The 20084-nt window shown below is 43.7% G+C and overlaps 1 protein-coding gene across 2 annotated transcripts in view; it reads left to right on the forward strand.

The window, feature by feature from the left end:
- LOC144592950 (transcriptional activator GLI3-like) overlaps positions 1-20084 on the forward strand; it is a 341472-nt gene that overhangs the window by 236509 nt on the left and 84879 nt on the right. For both annotated transcript variants that reach the window (XM_078398314.1, XM_078398315.1), the window contains exons 6-7: positions 6094-6234; positions 18829-19030. In XM_078398314.1, the coding sequence (XP_078254440.1) occupies positions 6094-6234; positions 18829-19030 (343 nt within the window). The remainder of the gene's footprint in view (positions 1-6093; positions 6235-18828; positions 19031-20084) is intronic.

Raw genomic sequence — 20084 nt, forward strand, 5'->3', positions numbered from 1 at the left:
TTGAGAGGTTTTTCACATTATTTGCTGCTTTATCCTTGGTGAGCTGATTGAGTTTCTGAAGATGTGACCTAAAGGTTTGATGAGGGCAGAGGTGTTAGCATTGTATATATGGACTTCAGTAAGGTGTGGTTCTGCATGGTATACTGCTCTGGAAGGTTAGATAACGTGGGATGCAAGGAGAGATAGCTGAACATTGGCTTCATGGAAGGAAGCAGAGGGTGATGGTGGAAGGTTGTTTTTTGGACTGGAGGCCTGTGATTAGTGGTGTGCCCCAGGATTTGGTGCTGGTTCCATGGATGTTTGTCATCTATATTAATGATTTGGATGAGAACGTACATGGCATGTTTGTAGATGACATTAACGTGGGTGGTATTGTAGATAGTTAAGATGGTTGTCAAAAATTGCAGCAGGATCTTGATCGGTTGCGCAGGTGGGCTGAGGAGTGGTTGATGGAGTTGAATACAGAGAAGTGTGAGGTGTTGCATTTTGGGAAGTTTAACCAGGGCAGGACCTACAAGGTGAATAGCAAAACTCTGGGGAGTTTTGTAGAGCAGAGTCATCTAGGAGATTTACAACTCTCTGACTGAAAAGGTTTTTCCTCATCTCCGTTCTAAATGGGTAGGCCATTTAGAACGGAGTTGAGGAAAAACCTTTTCAGTCAGAGAGTTGTAAATCTGTGGAATTCACTGCCTCAGAAGGCAGTGAAGGCCAATTCTCTGAATGCATTCAAGAGAGAGCTAGATAGAGCTCTTAAGGATAGCGGAGTCAGGAGGTATGGGGAGAAGGCAGGAAGGGGTACTGATTGAGAATGATCAGCCATGATCACATTGAATGGTGGTGCTGGCTCGAAGGGCCGAATGGCCTACTCCTGCACCTATTGTCTATTGGAATAGAGGATAATACTTCATTGAAGGTGGCTTCACTGGTAGACAGGGTGGTAGACAGAAGGCTTTCTGCACATTGGGCTTCATCAGTCGGAGTATTAAGTATAGAAGTTGGGAGGTCTCATTACAGTTATACAAGACATTGGTGAAACCACATTTAGAGTATTGTGTTCAGTTTTGGGCACCCTGTTACGGTAAATATGTTGTTAAGCTGGAAAGGGTGCAGAGAAGACTCACGAGGATGACGCCAGGACTAGAGGGCCTGAGCTATAGGGAGAGGTAGAGCAGGCTAGGGCTTTATTCTTTGGAGTGCAGCATGATGGGGGATGATCTTATAGGGGTTTACAAGGGCATGAAAGGAACAGAGAGGGTAAATGCACAAACTCTTTAACACAGAGTAGGGGGAATCATGAGTCATAGGTTTAATGTGAGGGGTGAAAGATTTAATAGGAATCTGAGGGCAACCTTTTTAGAGGAAGGGTATATGGAACAAGTTGCCGGATGAAGTTTGAGAGGCAGATCCTCAGATTCACCACCGCCTGATTCAATAAATTTTTCCTCATCTCCTTCCTAAATGAACGCCCTTTAATTCTGAGGCTATGACCTCTAGTCCTAGACTCTCCCACTAATGGAAACATCCGCTCCACATCCACTCTATCCAAGCCTTTCACTATTCGGTACGTTTCAAAGAGGCGCCCCCTCATTCTTCTAAACTCCAGCGAGTACATAGAAACGCTCATCATGGTGTGATGTCTTGAGAGGTCGGGAGCTTTATCTCTTGAAGGTTGGGAGGTGTGGGTGCCGGAAATGAAGACAGAAAAGTTCTTCATTCAAACTTAAATTCCATATATTTAGTCTTTTCCAAAAACAGGTAAACTTAATTGTTTGCAGACAGGTACACAAAACCAAAACAGGTAGTTAAATCAAAACTGTAGCTTGCTGCCTTCTTACAAAATATAACTCAAACACTGCTTCTCTCCCTGTCTGCTCCAGTCGTTGTCTCTCTTTTTAAATACACTGCCTCCCTTCCCTTTTAGCTCTCTCACTGAGGCAATCAGCTCATCTGGTTCAGCTGGGCAGCAATCAGTGTCAGCAGCAATCAGTTTCAGCAGCAATCAGTGTCAGCAGGGCAGGCAGCCCTGCTGACTATGGGTTTTGTAGTCTTTTTCTGGCAGCCATGATGGTTTGTAGTCCTTATTGCATCCACCGGGAGGAAATGTATCTCCCCTCCATAACTCTACCTCTCATGATATCACAATAGGTTCACCTACTCATTCCTGGTATCGTTCTTGTAAACCTCCTCTGGACCCTCTCCAGAGCCAGCACACCCTTCTTCAAATATCCTTTGTCAGCACCTGCCAAGTGCGACAAAGCTGCAACATTTCTCTTCAGAGTTTTTGAACATACTCTTGCCACATGCATTTATCTAATTTTTCCTGAAATTTTGAATCTCTCTATTCAGGTTTCTCCTGTTAATACAGCATTAGTACAGTCCAAGTTAATTCATATTAGATTGTCTGTCTGTGGTGAATCCAATGCAATATCTCTCGCTAACTCTTTGGAGCCTTTGGCAAGTTAACCAAATTAAGGTCCTTCATAATCCCATTATCCCAAGCCCAGTATGGTAGGACTCCCTTACTTTGTAATGATCTCAACCTATCGATTGTATCCAATTCCCTCTCTTACCAGATTTGTTGCGTAATGTTTAAGATTCATCAAAGATGAATCATTTCCTCTTTTTTAGAGATGTGTTGTGGTTTGACATCATGGTGCAAAGGCTAATTGCTATCTTTGTTGATTTAAACAATACAGAAACAGGCCATTTGAGCCATTGACTCCAGAGTGACCATCAGGCACCCACTCACACTAATCCCATTATATTCTCCCCACATGCTATTAATTCCCCCCACATTCTACCCCAGACTACTTCAATCTAAATGCTAGAGGCAATTTACTGTTGCCTTTAACCGACCAACCTGTACATCTTTGGTATGTGGGAGAGAGCTGGAAAAAAAATTCTCAGGGAGAATGTGCATCTTGTACACAGACAGCACCATGGGTCAAGTTCCTAGCATCAGCTGTACGAGCTGCACCATCATGCCACCCAATGTTAGTCTATCTCTTCACCATTTATCTCGAATTCCAGACTCTCTCCATGTTGTTGTCCAGTTTACAATCTTGGATGAACTGCAGTTTCCTTCAGTTTAAGTTTGAAGGACTGAAGCCAATGACTTTGATCTCTGCCATGAGATCCATTTCCTTGCCAATGTATCAATCTCTCTGGTCACTCTCTCAGGCCGAATCAGGCCATTTGCAAACTTAGCACCTTATATATTCTTGCGTTAAACTTTAACCCACACATTTTTCCTCCATCACAAAGACTTAATTTCTGCCTCCACATTATTAACATCTTTACATCTGTCAGAGTTCTTCTTCTGTGAAAGATGACCGCATCTACACCAAACCCAAACCTATCAGGGGTATTCGACTCAATTGGAGATACCAGTTATCAAGACAGATGTGTACAGCAATTCATTCTTCCCTCACACAATTAAAGCATGGACTAGTCTTCACCCTACTATAGTTACTCAACCGGACATAACTAAATTTAAGGCAGCTCTTCTCCAAGAAGCCCTTCTTGCTTAAGTCCACACTCCGCCACCTCCAGTTTAAATTCCATTTGGAATATTTTGGAGGACTAAGAACCAGGAACCAAAGCCTTTACCTGTGACTTTGTTTCCCAAGGCTCAGTAGTTCCAAAGTTTTCTGGACTGATTTCCCATCCTACATATTTTTTAGACTTCACATTATTCAAAAGTGTTAATGCTGGCTTTCTAGTTCACCATCAAATATGACCACTCGACCATTCTTGTAGTTTAAGAATAAGGGGTAGGCCATTTAAGAATAAGGGGTAGGCCATTTAGAACGGAGATGAGGAAGAACTTTTTCAGTCAGAGGGTGGTGAAGGTGTGGAATTCTCTGCCTCAGAAGGCAGTGGAGGCCAGTTCGTTGGATGCTTTCAAGAGAGAGCTGGATAGAGCTCTTAAGGATAGCGGAGTGAGGGGGTATGGGGAGAAGGCAGGAACGGGGTACTGATTGAGAGTGATCAGCCATGATCGCATTGAATGGCGGTGCGGGCTCGAAGGGCTGAATGGCCTACTCCTGCACCTATTGTCTATTGTCTATTGTCAACACTTGTAATATCAAATTTGCCTTCCGTTTTGAAATTTAATTCCCTGAATTTCACTCCTTGATTCACATCCTCCCATATAATCTCTTCCGGCCCTTCAGCCCCAACCCCACAATTCTCATTCTGGATTATGATGGCTCTCCACCCATCCCCACTGCAAAATGACTCTATCCAGCCTACAATATGGAATTTTGTTGCTACAGTCTATATCTCCCTGTTTCTTGTGCGATCCTTAAGAAATATGTATTGTACCATTCCCTTTTTTTGTCCTAAAGCTTATTTTGTATGTCGGGGCATATTATAAATGCAAATAGTAGTTGTGTTTTTTTATCAATGCACAAACAGTTGAACAATTTTGGGCATTGCGATGAACTATATCTGGTTTTCTGCATCCAATGCTCCTAGTTTCAATTCCCGTGCGGGCTTAAGAAAAATTCAGATATTACGGATGAATATTATGTTAGAAACCCTGATTGGATACTTGCCTTTTGCCTGATTAACATTGTGGAACTTACATCACGTAACTCCGCTGTGGCTGCCATAGATTGGAATTGCAACAGTAAAAATACGGAGAACCCTGTAAAAATTATCCACTCCAGAGGTGGAACAGAAACATTAGATGATAAAATCTGGTTGAAATCAAACATTGCATGAGTTATTACACAACTCCCAGGTTGACACGACTCGACGAAGCTCTAGATTTATGCTCATTCAGTTGGTATTACAAATTGAAATAATCCCCAAAATAAATCCCGGCACCTTCTTCAATGTGTTGCAGGGTATCATCATATTATGAGAATCAACTGAATTTATTAAGAAATGTTTTCACCCATCTCTTTGCACTTTCAATCTTTGATATTAAAGCATACTGTATGTCTAGATAGTATATTCATTTGAAATCACTTTTCAAATCAATTTTTTTTAATCGTTGGAAGAGCACTGGAGGTTTGTGAATATTAGCATCTCCATTGGAATGTAACTGACTCATTTTGTTTGATATTGTGAGGTTGGATTTTGTCCCTCTGTTCATTGTGATAAAATAATAAGTCTGTAAAACGAAAGTATTTACAATTACTCTACAAGAGAAATATGCCCATTTAGGATGAGAGGGGATCTTATAGAGACGTATAAAATTATAAAGGGAGCTAGATGCAGGAAAAATGTTCCCAATGTTGGGGGAGTCCAGAACCAGGGGACACACAGTCTAAGAATAAAGGGGAGGGAGGCCATTTAAAACTGAGGTGAGAAGAAACTTTTGCACCCAGAGTTGTGAATTTGTGGGATTCTCTGCCACAGAAGGCAGTGGAGGCCAATTCACTGGATGAATTTAAAAGAGAGTTAGATAGAGCTCTAGGGGCTAGTGAAATCAAGGGATATGGGGAAAAGGCAGGCACAGGTTACTGATTGTAGATGATCAGCCATGATCACAATGAATGGCGGTGCTGGCTCGAAGGGCCAAATGGCCTCCTCCTGCACCTATTTTCTATGTTTCTATGTTGCTATGTTTATTTTATCATGGTGTACAATGTCCTAAAGCAATAGAAAGACTTGACCGGTGACAATGAAAACTTGGTAGATATTCAAATCAGTTATTGTACATGATGACTAATATATTAATCGTGTCTGAAAATGAAATTTGAGCCTAGTTATTGGGATTTAATTTGAATGAGGTGTAGATCGAGAGCAAGCAAGATTATGAGGGACCCCTGCCACCCCAGCAACGGACTGTTCCAGCTGCTACGGTCAGGCAAACGCCTCCGCTGTCACGCTGTGAAAACAGAGAGGATGAGACGGAGTTTCTTCCCACAGGCCATCAGGACTGTTAACTATTATAACTCCAGGGACTAAATTTTGTCTTTTCTGTATTAACTTTAATTTATATGCTGTAACTGTAATTCTTTTTTTTGCACAATCCGCAGGCATTGCCACTTTCATTTCACTGCACATCGTGTATGTATGTGTGTGTGACAAATAAACTTGACTTGACTTGATAACAATCTCAAATCTTTGTTTTTTCAGTACCACATGCTGGAGTCAACCCAGCAGAATATTACCACCAGATGGCTCTGTTGACCGGTCACCGTAGTCCATATAGTGACATCCTCCCTCCAGCTGGCACGGCCAGTGCTCTTCACATGGACTATCTCCATGCAATGGAGGGTACGTAACAACTCCAGAAAGCACGGATGAAAATTCACCAAACGGAATGTATCAGTTAAAGGTTTTTCAATTGAAATTTAATTTTGAAGAGATAAACTTGGGCTCTTGTCATTGAAATTAGCGTATTTGTTATTAGAGTATTATAAGGTTTAAGACAGAGGGGAGTTGGCAGATTGAGGCGGGCGAGGATTTAGAAGCCATTACTGAGCTCACAGAAAGGCAGGACATCATAGCGGCGCAGTTATAGACAATAGACAATAGACAATGGTTATCAGAGCTGATGACTCACAACTGCAGCAACACGAGTTCACTCCTGACCCGTGCTGTGTGTTAGAATTTACACATTCTCCCCGTCAATGCGTACATTTCCTCTGGATGCTCTGATTTACTATCACCTCCAAAAGACGTCCAAGCGCAGGCTCGGCGATCGCTTCGATGAACACCTGCGCTCGGTCCGCATTAACCAAACTGATCTCCCGGTGGCCGAGTACTTCAACTCCCCCTCCCATTCCCAGTCTGACCTTTCTGTCATGGGCCTCCTCCAGTGCCATAGTGAGGCCCACCGGAAATTGGAGGAACAGCACCTCATATTTCGCCTGGGCAGTTTGCAGCCCAGAGGTATGAACATCGACTTCTCCAACTTTAGATAGTTTCTCTGTCCCTCCCGTCCCCTCCTCCTTCCCAGATCTCCCTCTCCACCTATATCCTTCCTTTGTCCCGCCCCCCCCTGACATCAGTCTGAAGAAGGGTCTCGACCCGAAACATTACCCATTCCTTCTCTCCCGAGATGCTGCCTGACCTGCTGAATTACTCCAGCATTTTGTGAATAAATGCGAGCTGAAATGCTAATTGGTTACTGCAAATTGCCCCTCGTGTGTAAGTGAGAGGTAGAATCTGAGGGGAGTTGATGTAAATATGGGAAAATAAAATGGGAGCTTGATAGTCTACGTTTATTTGGTGGCCCAAAGTTCCTGTTCCCATGTCATCTATATACTAAAACTCGTTTGTTTGTTTGTTTGTTTGTTCCTGAACTACAGCCAAACCGGTACACGATAGCGGGACAATTTTAGGCCCACCTTACTCACCGTCGTCCCTTTGGTGCTAATGGAAGAAGTTTCATTGAAATCGGTGTTATATTTTTAAAGTTATTCACATTTTAAAGTTTAAATCTATCTCATAGGGGGATAGGGGGAGGGAGGGGAGGGGAGGAGGGAGGATAAGGGGGGCTGAGGGGGATGGAGTGGGGGGAAGGAGAAGGGGGAGGGGGAGTGGAGGGGGGAGGGAGGGGGAGTGGAGGGGGGAGGGAGGGGGAGTAGAGGGAGGGGGAGGGAGGGCGAGGAGGGGGAGGGGGGAGGGGGGGGGGGGAAGGGGGGAGGGGAGGGGGTGCTGCACCAATGAAGGAGAGGTTTGATCTAGTATCACTATAAAAGTTCATTCGAGTATCCGTGATTCCAATGATATGCATGTAACTCAATGAAGGAATCTTTTGCAAAAAGGGGAAAGTTTGAAATGGAATGAGGTGCAAACATTAACCACACATGAAACGACTAGTTTCTATGCAATGAAATATCTGTTCCACTTTTCTACATAGAGTACGGCAATATGAAATCATATTTCGAGTGAAGGAAAAAAACTAATTTTGTTCCCATTCTCGTACAGTGCAGCACCAAAGTATTTAAATGATTAAATAACTGATAATTGTTAAAATAAACGTGCAGTGCTAATTGTGCACACTGATATAATGAATATAATTTATCTTGTAGTGTGAAAATTAAAAGATATGTAACCACCTTCCAGCTGAGGAGAGTCTGTTTATGTTTAATCAAAACAAGATGAATTTATCCTCCTTATTTGTACAAAGCATTTTAAAAGTGCCTTAACATCAGTTCCTGTCAAATTTCAGTCTGCATTAATCTATCCTCATGACTTCCTTCTTCTGTTACTCCAATTGAAACAAAATCATTTAAAACGTTAAAAATGACTGTTACCGCACACATTGCAATGAATTTTAGAAACGATTTAAAATGGGCGGCCAGGGACCAGGGTTTGATCCTGACTATATCATGCTTGACAAATCTACTGGAATTTTTTGAGGATGTAACTAGGAAAATTGACAGGGGAGAGACAGTGGATGTGGTGTACCTCGACTTTCAGAAAGCCTTCGACAAGGTCCCACATAGGAGATTAGTGGGCAAAATTAGAGCACATGGTATTGGGGGTAGGGTACTGACATGGATAGAAAATTGGTTGACAGACAGAAAGCAAAGAGTGGGGATAAATGGGTCCCTTTCGGAATGGCAGGCAGTGACCAGTGGGGTACCGCAAGGTTTGGTGCTGGGACCCCATCTATTTACGATATACATTAATGACTTAGATGAAGGGATTAAAAGTACCATTAGCAAATTTACAGATGATACTAAGCTGGGTGGTAGTGTGAATTGTGAGGAAGATGCAATAAGGCTGCAGGGTGACTTGGACAGGTTGTGTGAGTGGGCGGATACATGGCAGATGCAGTTTAATGTAGATAAGTGTGAGGTTATTCACTTTGGAAGTAAGAATAGAAAGGCAGATTATTATCTGAATGGTGTCAAGTTAGGAAGAGGGGATGTTCAACGAGATCTGGGTGTCCTAGTGCATCAGTCACTGAAAGGAAGCATGCAGGTACAGCAGGCAGTGAAGAAAGCCAATGGAATGTTGGCCTTCATAACAAGAGGAGTTGAGTATAGGAGCAAAGAGGTCCTTCTACAGTTGTACCGGGCCCTGGTGAGACCGCACCTGGAGTACTGTGTGCAGTTTTGGTCTCCAAATTTGAGGAAGGATATTCTTGCTATTGAGGGCGTGCAGCGTAGGTTCACTAGGTTAATTCCCGGAATGGCGGGACTGTCGTATGTTGAAAGACTGGAGCAATTAGGCTTGTATACACTGGAATACAGAAGGATGAGGGGGGATCTTATTGAAACATATAAGATAATTAGGGGATTGGACACATTAGAGGCAGGAAACGTGTTCCCAATGTTGGGGGAGTCCAGAACAAGGGGCCACAGTTTAAGAATAAGGGGTAGGCCATTTAGAACGGAGATGAGGAAGAACTTTTTCAGTCAGAGAGTGGTGAAGGTGTGGAATTCTCTGCCTCAGAAGGCAGTGGAGGCCAGTTCGTTGGATGCTTTCAAGAGAGAGCTTTTTAGAGCTCTTAAGGATAGCGGAGGGAGGGGGTATGGGGAGAAGGCAGGAACGGGGTACTGATTGAGAGTGATCAGCCATGATCGCATTGAATGGTGGTGCTGGCTCGAAGGGCAGAATGGCCTACTCCTGCACCTATTGTCTATTGTCTATTGTCTACAGGTGCCATCTGTATGGAGTTTATACGTTCTCCCTGTGACTTTGTGGGGTTTTTTTCCCATTGTTCCCCTTTCCTCCCACACTCCAAAGACATGCAGATTTGTAGGTTAATTGCTTTCTGTAAACTTCTCTAGTGTGCTGGAAGCTAAAGTACGATAACATAGAACCAGTGCACCACACAATGCTGGAGTAACTAAGCGGGTCAGGCAGCATCTCAGGAGAGAAGGAATGGTTGACGTTGGGTGATGAAGGGTCTCGACCCGAAACGTCACCCCCATTCCTTCTCTCCTGAGATGCTGCCTGACCTGCTAAGTTACTCCAGCATTTTGTGATACCTTCGATTTGTACCCGATTCGAGCCCGTTTCCAAGTTGTATCTCTAAACATTAACTAAACTCAAAACATTTATCTTAATCTTATTTTGTTAGCTGAGAGGAGTTTTACTGATCCTTTAAAATGGTTTGTATCACAAAATGCTGGAGTAACTCAGCGAGTCAGGCAGCATCTCAGGAGAGAAGGAATGGGTGACGTTTCGGTGACGTTCTGATCAGTCTGAAGAAGGGTCTCGACCTGAAACGTCACCCATTGCTTCTCTCCTGAGATGCTGCCTGACCCGCTGAGTTACTCCAGCATTTTGTGATACCTTCGATTTATACCAGCATCTGCAGTTATTTTCCTACACTCCTTTAAAATGGTTTGGTTTCTGCAGAATTGCTAGATTTCTATATGATTGTTGTATTCAGTTACCTAACTTAAAAACTGAAAGTCAATCAAGTGAAATGTTCTGAATTGCAAACAAAGTCCAGTTAGTGCTTATGTATCAAATTCTTTTCATTTATACTCTGTCCAGGCAGTGAAATAACTGCTCTATGTAAATTATTTGATACCAAATCAGATGCAAAATCTTTAAGACCATTATTAAATATCAAGAACGTGCTATCTTCTGTCTGACAACTTCTAAGACAATAATGACATATTGGTGTGAACCAGGGAAGAACAAGGAGTTTGGTTTTGAAACTGAACGGGAGACTTAAGACCAATGGGCTATAATATTAATCTCATTTCCCAAACGGAAAAGAGAGATTGATTGTGTAGGAAGGATGCTGGTTTCAACCAAAGATAGACACAAAATGTATAAGCAGCAACTGCAGATGCCGGCTTAAACCAAAGATAGACACAAAACCTGGAGTAACTCAGTGGGACAGGCAGCATCTCTGGAGAGCAGGAATGGGTGACGTTTCAGGTCGAGACCCTTCTTCGGAAACACAGAATGTTGGAGTAACTCAGCGGGACAGGCAGCATATCTGATTGATGGATATGTGAGATCAATGCAAGTTGGTGCAAGGTCAAAGTCTCTCTTTTTTTTTCTTAATTTCCCGTGAGTTTGCCTCACCCAATTCCCATGAAAGAAAAAGTATTGGCAGTGTCACCCCATTCTCCAAAGTTATATCAAGAAGATGCATAATAACAATTGCAATCCTGGATGTCGTAAAGCACTTTCCATTGAATGAAACACTATTTAAAATGTCATTGATGTTACAATTGCATAATCAGGTTTTAGTGTAAAAAATAATTGGAGGGAAAAATCTCCACCGACCCAGTGCTTCAGTGGGATGTGCCTCAATTCACAAGTTTGTCTCTTGCATCAGAAAGCTGTGAGTTTAGAAGGAATAGAGGAGATCTTATCGAAACGTATAAGATTATTAAGGGGTTGGACACGTTAGAGGCAGGAAACATGTTCCCAATGTCGGGGGAGTCCAGAACCAGGGGCCACAGTTTAAGAATAAGGGGTAGGCCATTTAGAAAGGAGATGAGGAAAAACTTTTTCAGTCAGAGAGTTGTGAATCTGTGGAATTCTCTGCCTCAGAAGGCAGTAGAGGCCAATTCTCTGAATGCATTCAAGAGAGAGCTAGATAGAGCTCTTAAGGATAGTGGAGTCAGGGGGTACGGGGAGAAGGCAATGATCAGCCATGATCACATTGAATGGCGGTGCTGGCTCGAAGGGCCAAATGGCCTCCTCCTGCACCTATTGTCTATTGTCTATTGAGCTCACATCCGTTTTACAGAGGTATATCAACAAAAGTTCAAGCTGGCTTTCTGGCATGTTATTGCACTGTCAAAGGCATTGCCAGCATCAGTATCCCCCTCTTACCTTGATGTTTCAAAGGTCCTTTACTGTCACGTGTACCAATTAAGGTACAGTGATATGCCATAGATGTAACAGCATTATTCAGAAGAAGAGTAAAGGAGGTGTCCAGGGAGTTCTAGCTAAGATTTTTCCCTCAGCCATTATCTAAAAACTAATATCTGTTCAGTACATTTATTGCTACTTTTTAGAGCAAAATGTGCCTCAGAACTTTGCACTTTACGACAGTGATGATACTTCAGGCTGTCGAAATAGTGATTGATAATGGAATCCTACTTGAGCAGAGTGCAAATTGAGTTGTTGATAGCGTGAATTCAGTGCTGAGGGTTGGAGGAGCTGTCATGAGCCCAGTTTATTTAGTTTTTTATATAATTTGAAAATGGATTTACAATTCTGCTGATTGTTTCATACCTTAGTATAAACCAAAGACACTAGAGGAACAAGATAGACAACTCGACCCTAAAAACCGTAGCACGACAGGGCGCCATTTTAGTAGGCAGAAACTTGCAGGAACATTTAAAAAGAAAAATAACAAAAATCTGTGAATTGATAGAGGAGATATATCCTGCATTTTAATGGTATCATCACACATACTGTTCCTCCAAAACACTGATTACACTGCGAGAGGCATAGCGAACGGCGGGTTTTGCCTACTAAAATGGCTCCTTTGCGCATTGCACTTCAGTACAGGCGATTTCAACGGAGTGGTCCATCTTGTTCCTCTAGTATCTTTGGTGTAAACTCTATTAATGTAAAAAAAAAACTTTTATAACAAGCCAATATAAAAGACGGTTATTGATTAATTTATGGACGAAAAGGTTGCGTGACAGAATTGTAGAAAGTCAGAATTTGTGAAAGGTGAGACTGCCCCATTGAACAAATGTATGTAATCTCTCTACAATACAATACAATATATCTTTATTGTCATTGTACAGGGGTACAACGAGATTGGGAGTGCAGGTTAAAACTATTTTTTTGCATATGTTTTCACTATGGATTACTGCAAATTTCCCTAAGATAGTCAATGGGCTAATTTCTGATAAAACGGAGGGACTCGCAAAAATCAAGGAAAGAAGAATTTACAAAACTCACAAGTCACCAGGACCCACTTGTCTACAGCCCAAGATTTTTAAGAAAGTGGCTGGACAAACTGGACTAATTCGTTGAAATTTTTAAAAACAAGTTAAAATCCAGCAGGGCACCAGAAGGTTGGAAAACAGCCAATATGACTCGCTTGTTCAATAGACAATAGACAATAGACAATAGGTGCAGGAGTAGGCCATTCAGCCCTTCGAGCCAGCACCGCCATTCAATGCGATCATGGCTGATCACTCTCAATCAGTACCCCGTTCCTGCCTTCTCCCCATACCCCCTCACTCCGCTATCCTTAAGAGCTCTATCCAGCTCTCTCTTGAAAGCATCCAACGAACTGGCCTCCACTGCCTTCTGAGGCAGAGAATTCCACACCTTCACCACTCTCTGACTGAAAAAGTTCTTCCTCATCTCCGTTCTAAATGGGAGGGAAACAGAAGATGGATAACTATAGGCCAGTCAGTTTTTAGAGTTTTTTTAGATGTAGAGATACAGCGCGGAAACAGGCCCTTCGGCCCACCGGGTCCGCGCCGCCCAGCGATCCCCGCACATTAACACTATCCTACACACACTAGGGACAATTTTTTTAACATTTGCCCAGCTAATTAACCTACATACCGGTACGTCTTTGGAGTGTGGGAGGAAACCGAAGACCTCGGAGAAACCCCACGCAGGTCACGGGGAGAACGTACAAACTCCGTACAGACGGCGCCCGTAGTCAGGATCGAACCTGAGTCTCCGGCGCTGCATTCGCTGTAAGGCAGCAACTCTACCGCCGCGCCACCGTGCCGCCCTTAATATCTATTTCTGGCAAAATGCTAAAGTCAATAGTCAGAGAAGAAATAAGTAACCATTTAGAAAATCTGAATATAATCAAACCTTATCAGCATGGTTTTATGAAAGTTATATCATGTTAGGCAAATTTGCTCAAATTCTTTAAGGATATTACAGTGAGAGTTGACAGGGGGAAGCCTATTAGATGTGTATTTAGATTTCCGTAAGATATTCGACAAGGTGCCACATAAGAGAATGGTGCAAAATTTAAGAGACTCTGGTGTGGAGAAAATGTTGATGCATGCATTGAAAACTAGCTGTCACGGAAAAGACAAAGAGATGGAATATAGACACAACATGCTCCAGGGAGTAACTCAGCGGGACAGGCAGCATCTCTGGAGAGAAAAAATGGATGGCGTTTCGGGTCGAGACCCTTCTTCCGGCTTCAGAGCAGTCTGAAGGAGGGTCTCGACCCAAAACGTCACCCATTCCTTCTCTCCAGAGATGCTGCCTGTCCCGCTGAGTTACTCCAGCATTTTGTGTCTTATCTTTGGTGTAAACCAGCATCTGCAGTGCCTTCCTACACAAAGAGTTGGAATGAATGAGTGTTTTTCAGGCTGGAGGTTTGTAACTGGTGGAGATTTTGGCTCTCAATTATTCGCTGTTTACCTTCATGGTAGGTAAAGGATATGTCGTGCCTGAACGACTGAAAGAACCTGATAGTTGTTGGAAAGTACCTGTTCCATGTTGTTTTGCACATTAACTAAATCAAATATTTTGCCTGGCTCTGTGTTTTTTTTGCCCTTTACCAATGGTGACATGAATTGCCATCTCACAATGTGTTTTGTCATCCTCCTGGCAAGGTTCACTTCTGTTTCTCCTTCACTCTTTGGCTTTGCAACTGGCAAAATCACACCCATGGCTTTTCCGACGTGGTGTTAAGAGGGCTAATATTGCATAGATTTTTTCAGCAGAGAGCAGGTCACTTGGCCTCGCATATCATTGCCAAAGAGGTTTTCACTTGCTCCATCACACTCTTGCAACATTCATTTGGAGTCTTTCCCATCTACACCTCACTTTCCCCTCAAGGGCATCTAGAAACATAGAAAATAGCAGCAGGATTTTAGATTTAGATTTAGAGATACAGCGCGGAAACAGGCCCATCGGCCCACCGAGTCCGCGCCGCCCAGCGATCCCCGCACATTAACACTATCCTACACACACTAGGAACAATTTTTACCTTTACCCAGTCAATTAACCTACATACCTGTGCGTCTTTGGAGCGTTGGAGGAAACCGAAGATCTCGGAGAAAACCCATGGGGAGAATGTACAAACTCCGTACAGACGGCGCCCATAGTCAGGATCGAACCTGAGTCTCCGGCGCTGCATTCGCTGTAAGGCAGCAACTCTACCGCTGCGCCACCGTGCCACCCGAGGAGGCCATTTGGCCCTTCGTGCCAGCACCGTCATTCATTGTGATCATGGCTGATCATCCACAATCAGTATCCTGTGCCTGCCTTCTCCCCGTATCCCTTGATTCCACTAGCCGCTGGAGCTCTATCTAACTCTCTTTTAAATTCATCCAGTGAATTGACCTCCACTGCCTTCTGTGGCAGAGAATTCCGCAAATTCCTGTGCCTCTTCATGTGATAGCATTCACTGAGAATACACATCTTTATAAACTGAGGCTGAGATTGTATATCATTGCTGAGATCATTATCATACAAGCATTATAATAAAGTGTATTTAAAAGAATCTTTATCCATCAGTGAACTAAATCCAAAACCATGGATAATTTACTTTTCTACCAAGCCAATTCACTTACAAACCTGTACATCTTTGGAGTGTGAGAGGAAACTGAAGATCTTGGAGAGAGCCCACACAGGTCACGAGTAGAACGTACCTAGGTTCCTACTGGGATTTATATTAGAACTGTAGTTTAGAAACTCCTCTTTTGGCCTTGAAGGATGCACTCTAGAAAATGGAAACAGTTCAGAAAACCTTGTGCAGGAAGGAACTGCAGATGCTGGCTTACACCCTGAAGATAGACATAAAATACTGGAGTAACTCAGCGGGTCAGGCAGCATCGGTGGAGAGAAGGAACGGCTGACGTTTCGGGTCGAGACCCTTCTTCAAAAAACTTAGGATTCATTATAATTGTAAAAGGAGCAGGAGATAAAATTATTATTGTTAAGCACCTAATTTTATTTTACAAATGGTAAATTTCAGGTAAATTTTAACGTCTGCAGTGTGCAAATCTTGAAATGGATGCTGATAAAAAAATGTGACTGCTAATACTGGGTATTTGCAGAAAAGACCTGCTTTGTTTGCCTTAACATTGAGGAAATTTAATATTCTAGTCTGAAGTTTAATTATAATGTCACTAGTAATATGCTTTTGTCTCATGTTAAATTCATAATGTCTGCATTTTCCATCCAATTTATAAAGGTAGGGATATAATCGGAGCCTGCTTAATTAGGGTAGAAAGAAAATTGTTTGAATTTTACACTCATTCATATTGTACAGGCAAACCTCTGCTAATATTGCCCAGAAAAGACTAAGAATCTTTCATGATCCAAATTCATGTCTGAGTGTATACTCTTGATTTTTGTTTGGAAAATCTGTTTAATATCATTCCTTGATAAACGAGTGGAACGAATACATTGGAAAGAGAATTATGAGCTAAAGTAAAGTACATGTTTGTAATTCAGGAACAGAATTAGCATTTGATTGCCAATAAAGGGTATCGTGGTTTAGTCTGATCAGATCCAAGGGTTGGCCAAATGGCATTTCTGTTTATTTCATGCCATTAATCTGGCATTTACACAAGATCGAGTTTTGTCACGTTTCTTGAAAGGAATTGGTCATGTCTTCAACATGACCCAGCTTTCTAGCCCCTCCTCATCCTAACATACACCATCTCTCCCTACCCCCACCTCACCCTACCACACCTCACCCTACCCCACCTCTCCATACCCCACCTCACCCTACCGCACCTCACCCTACCCCACCTCACCCTACCCCACCTCACCCTACCCCACCTCACCCTACCCCACCTCACCCTACCCCACCTCACCCTACCCCACCTCTCCATACCCCACCTCACCCTACCCCACCTCACCCTACCCCACCTCACCCTACCCCACCTCACCCTACCGCACCTCTCCATACCCCACCTCACTCTACCCCACCTCACCCTACCCCACCTCACCCTACCCCACTTCACCCTACCCCACCTCACCCTACCCCACCTCACCCTACCCCACCTTACCCTACCCCACCTCTCCATACCCCACCTCACCCTACCCCACCTCACCCTACCCCACCTCACCCTACCCCACCTCACCCTACCCCACCTCACCCTACCCCACCTCACCCTACCCCACCTCACCCTACCCCACCTCACCCTACCCCACCTCACCCTACCCCACCTCACCCTACCGCACCTAACCTACCCCACCTCACCCTACCCCACCTCACCCTACCCCACCTCTCCATACCCCACCTCACCCTACCGCACCTAACCTACCCCACCTCACCCTACCCCAAACTCACCCTACCCCACCTCACCCTACCGCACCTAACCTACCCCAAACTCACCCTACCCCACCTCACCCTACCACACCTCACCCTACCCCACCTCTCCATACCCCACCTCACCCTACCCCACCTCACCCTACCCCACCTCACCCTACCGCACCTCTCCATACCCCACCTCACTCTACCCCACCTCACCCTACCCCACCTCACCCTACCCCACCTCACCCTACCCCACCTCTCCATACCCCACCTCACCCTACCCCACCTCACCCTACCCCACCTCACCCTACCCCACCTCTCCATACCCCACCTCTCCATACCCCACCTCACCCTACCCCACCTCACCCTACCCCACCTCACCCTACCCTATCTACATTCTTAGAGCTCCAAACCATAAGATATTATAGTCATTCATTCCAGAACTTTAATATAGACAATAGGTGCAGGAGTAGGCCATTCGGCCCTTCGAGCCAGCACCGCCATTCAATGTGATCATGGCTGATCATCCACAACCAGTACCCCATTCCTGCCCTCTCCCCATACCCCCCATGACTCCGCTATCATTAAGAGCTCTATCTAACTCTCTCTTGAAAGCATCCAGAGAATTGGCCTCCACTGCCTCTGTTACCAGTGAATCTTCGTTATCTTAAATTTTGTTACCCCATTAGTGATGGAGGTTATAGAGATAGGGGTTAGGTAATGTTCTCTTAAATCATTTTAAGATGCAAAAAAATGGAATGAAAATTTCCCTGAGCCCCTGCTCCCAACATTCACTTGCAACTTGGACAGATGGGATGTGGTCCTAATGTGCTCAGGCCTCATTTACAGCTGATTATGTACCACACTACTCTGGTCACTCATATTATGTGAACAAGCCTAAAAGTCATCTTGGTTGTTTTAGTTCAGTTTAGTTTGCAGATACAGCACGGAAACAGGCCCACTACGGCCCACCAGGTCTGCACCGACCAGCGATTCCCCGAGAATTAACACTATCCTACACACACAAGGGACAATTTGCAATTATACCAAGCCAATTAACCTACAAACCTGTAAGTCTTTGGAGTGTGGGAGGAAACCGAAGATCTCGGATATATAACCCACACAGGTCACGGGGAGAACATACAAACTCTGTACAGACAGCGCCCGTAGGCGGGATAGAATCCGGGTCCACTAGCGCTGAAAGGCAGCAACTCTACCGCTGCGCCACCGTGCCGCCCTGAAAGGCGCACTTTGAGCAGCTGGAGGTAGCCGTAAAACTGTCCTATTTAAATTCAACTTGAAATTTCTCAACTTCTATTTTCTATATTTTGTTCTGAAGGTTTCCTTATTCCTGGTGCAGGACTGAACCACTGTCTCACTGGTTGTGGTGAATTAATGATGTGAATGTCTAAGCAGCCGTCAGATTCATAAATCACTAGAAATGAGAGGGGCAATACATGGAAGCCGTTTCTTTTTGTTTAGCAATTTATCATTTTGCTTGCACATTAATAAACAGAGCTCCCCTGAGGTAAGATAGTGGAAGATAAATCCTTCTCTCTAATTTTCCTCAATTGTAGCCAGTAGATCACAGGTGAGAAGTAAGCTGCTTATCATTTTTTTGAGCATCCTTCTGCACATTACTTGGGCATGATGAATAAATGGACATTTTGAACACGAAACACTACATGGTACTCTGGTCTAATTTCTTTTCTTTCATGCAACAGGCTGCCGATTCCCCAGTCCGAGGCTGTCAGCCAGACCAAGCCGAAAGCGAACCCTGTCTATATCCCCATTGTCCGATCCCAACTTTGACCTTCAGACGATGATAAGAACTTCCCCCAACTCCTTGGTCACCATCCTCAATAACTCCCGCAGCAGCTCCTCCACCAGTGGCTCGTATGGTCACCTGTCTGCAGGTGCAATAAGGTAAGAGGGGTTTGCCCTTTCTCAGGGCTGATTGGATGTGGGACTTCATCTTGGTCTATTAAAGTGATTTATGGTTTGACTTTTTTTTTAAATTGTATCGCATTTTCTGCTTTATTTTCTAAACCCCGTTTTCTCCTGCCTATTTTCTGAAATGTTTGTGTTGTTAGCCCTGCGTTTAGATGATTATGTCGTGGAGGTTTCTTGAAGTATAAGTAGTTGTCAAGGTTGGATTTGTTGCTGTTGTTTAATTAAATATTTTTTGTTCATGAAAGAGTTCCTATTTTTATGAATCAGTGTTCCAAAATTTCCTTTCACATAGCGATAAAAGCCGTTCGTTATTTCTGCTGCAGTGACCTCGTGACAAGTATTTCCATGTAAAAATGTCCGTTTAAATTTATTGAAGGTGATTTTTGTCTTTTGAAATTTGACATTTTTCTGCTATCCTCAGCCTCTCTGTACCAAATATCTAAAGGGGGCTTGGTCATGAATTGCTAACTGCAGTCAAATGATCCAGGTTCGAGACAGAGCCAAAGGTATCCGCTAAAGAACCCCTTCATGACTTAGCTATTGGGAGGGAAATGCTTGCAGCCTCAATCTAGATGTCAGTAATTCGGCGACTTACTTAATCGTTCCACTGCTGAGATCTTCAAGGGTGAAGAAGGTTGGGTTTAAATATCGCTGTTGATGCCGGGATTGAACGGGCGAAAGTGGAGGGAAATTGTACCACAGCAATTCACATGGGGTTTTATCGTCCCTCCTGTTGACTAGAAGCATGTCGATTTTTTGTTCCTCTGATGTTTCTACCTGTTTTGTCGATGGTGAATTAGTCTGATTGCAAGGCCGCTTGTTGCAGACTGATGCAAAGCTCTCTTCATGGAGGCTGGATAGAAGTCTGTGGTTGAAGTCTGTTGTGTCTCTGAAGCTCTCCGTACAGCCAGGAATAGCTCAAATTTCAGTCCCAAAGGGGTAGCAAGTATTTGAGTTGCAGTAGTTAAAAGAAGGCAGGGAGTTCCATTGAGCTTTGCAGATTTTGAGATGGCATTTAAAAATATTC

This window comes from Rhinoraja longicauda, chromosome 4 (genome assembly GCF_053455715.1).
Source record: "Rhinoraja longicauda isolate Sanriku21f chromosome 4, sRhiLon1.1, whole genome shotgun sequence".
Lineage (NCBI taxonomy): Eukaryota > Metazoa > Chordata > Chondrichthyes > Rajiformes > Arhynchobatidae > Rhinoraja > Rhinoraja longicauda.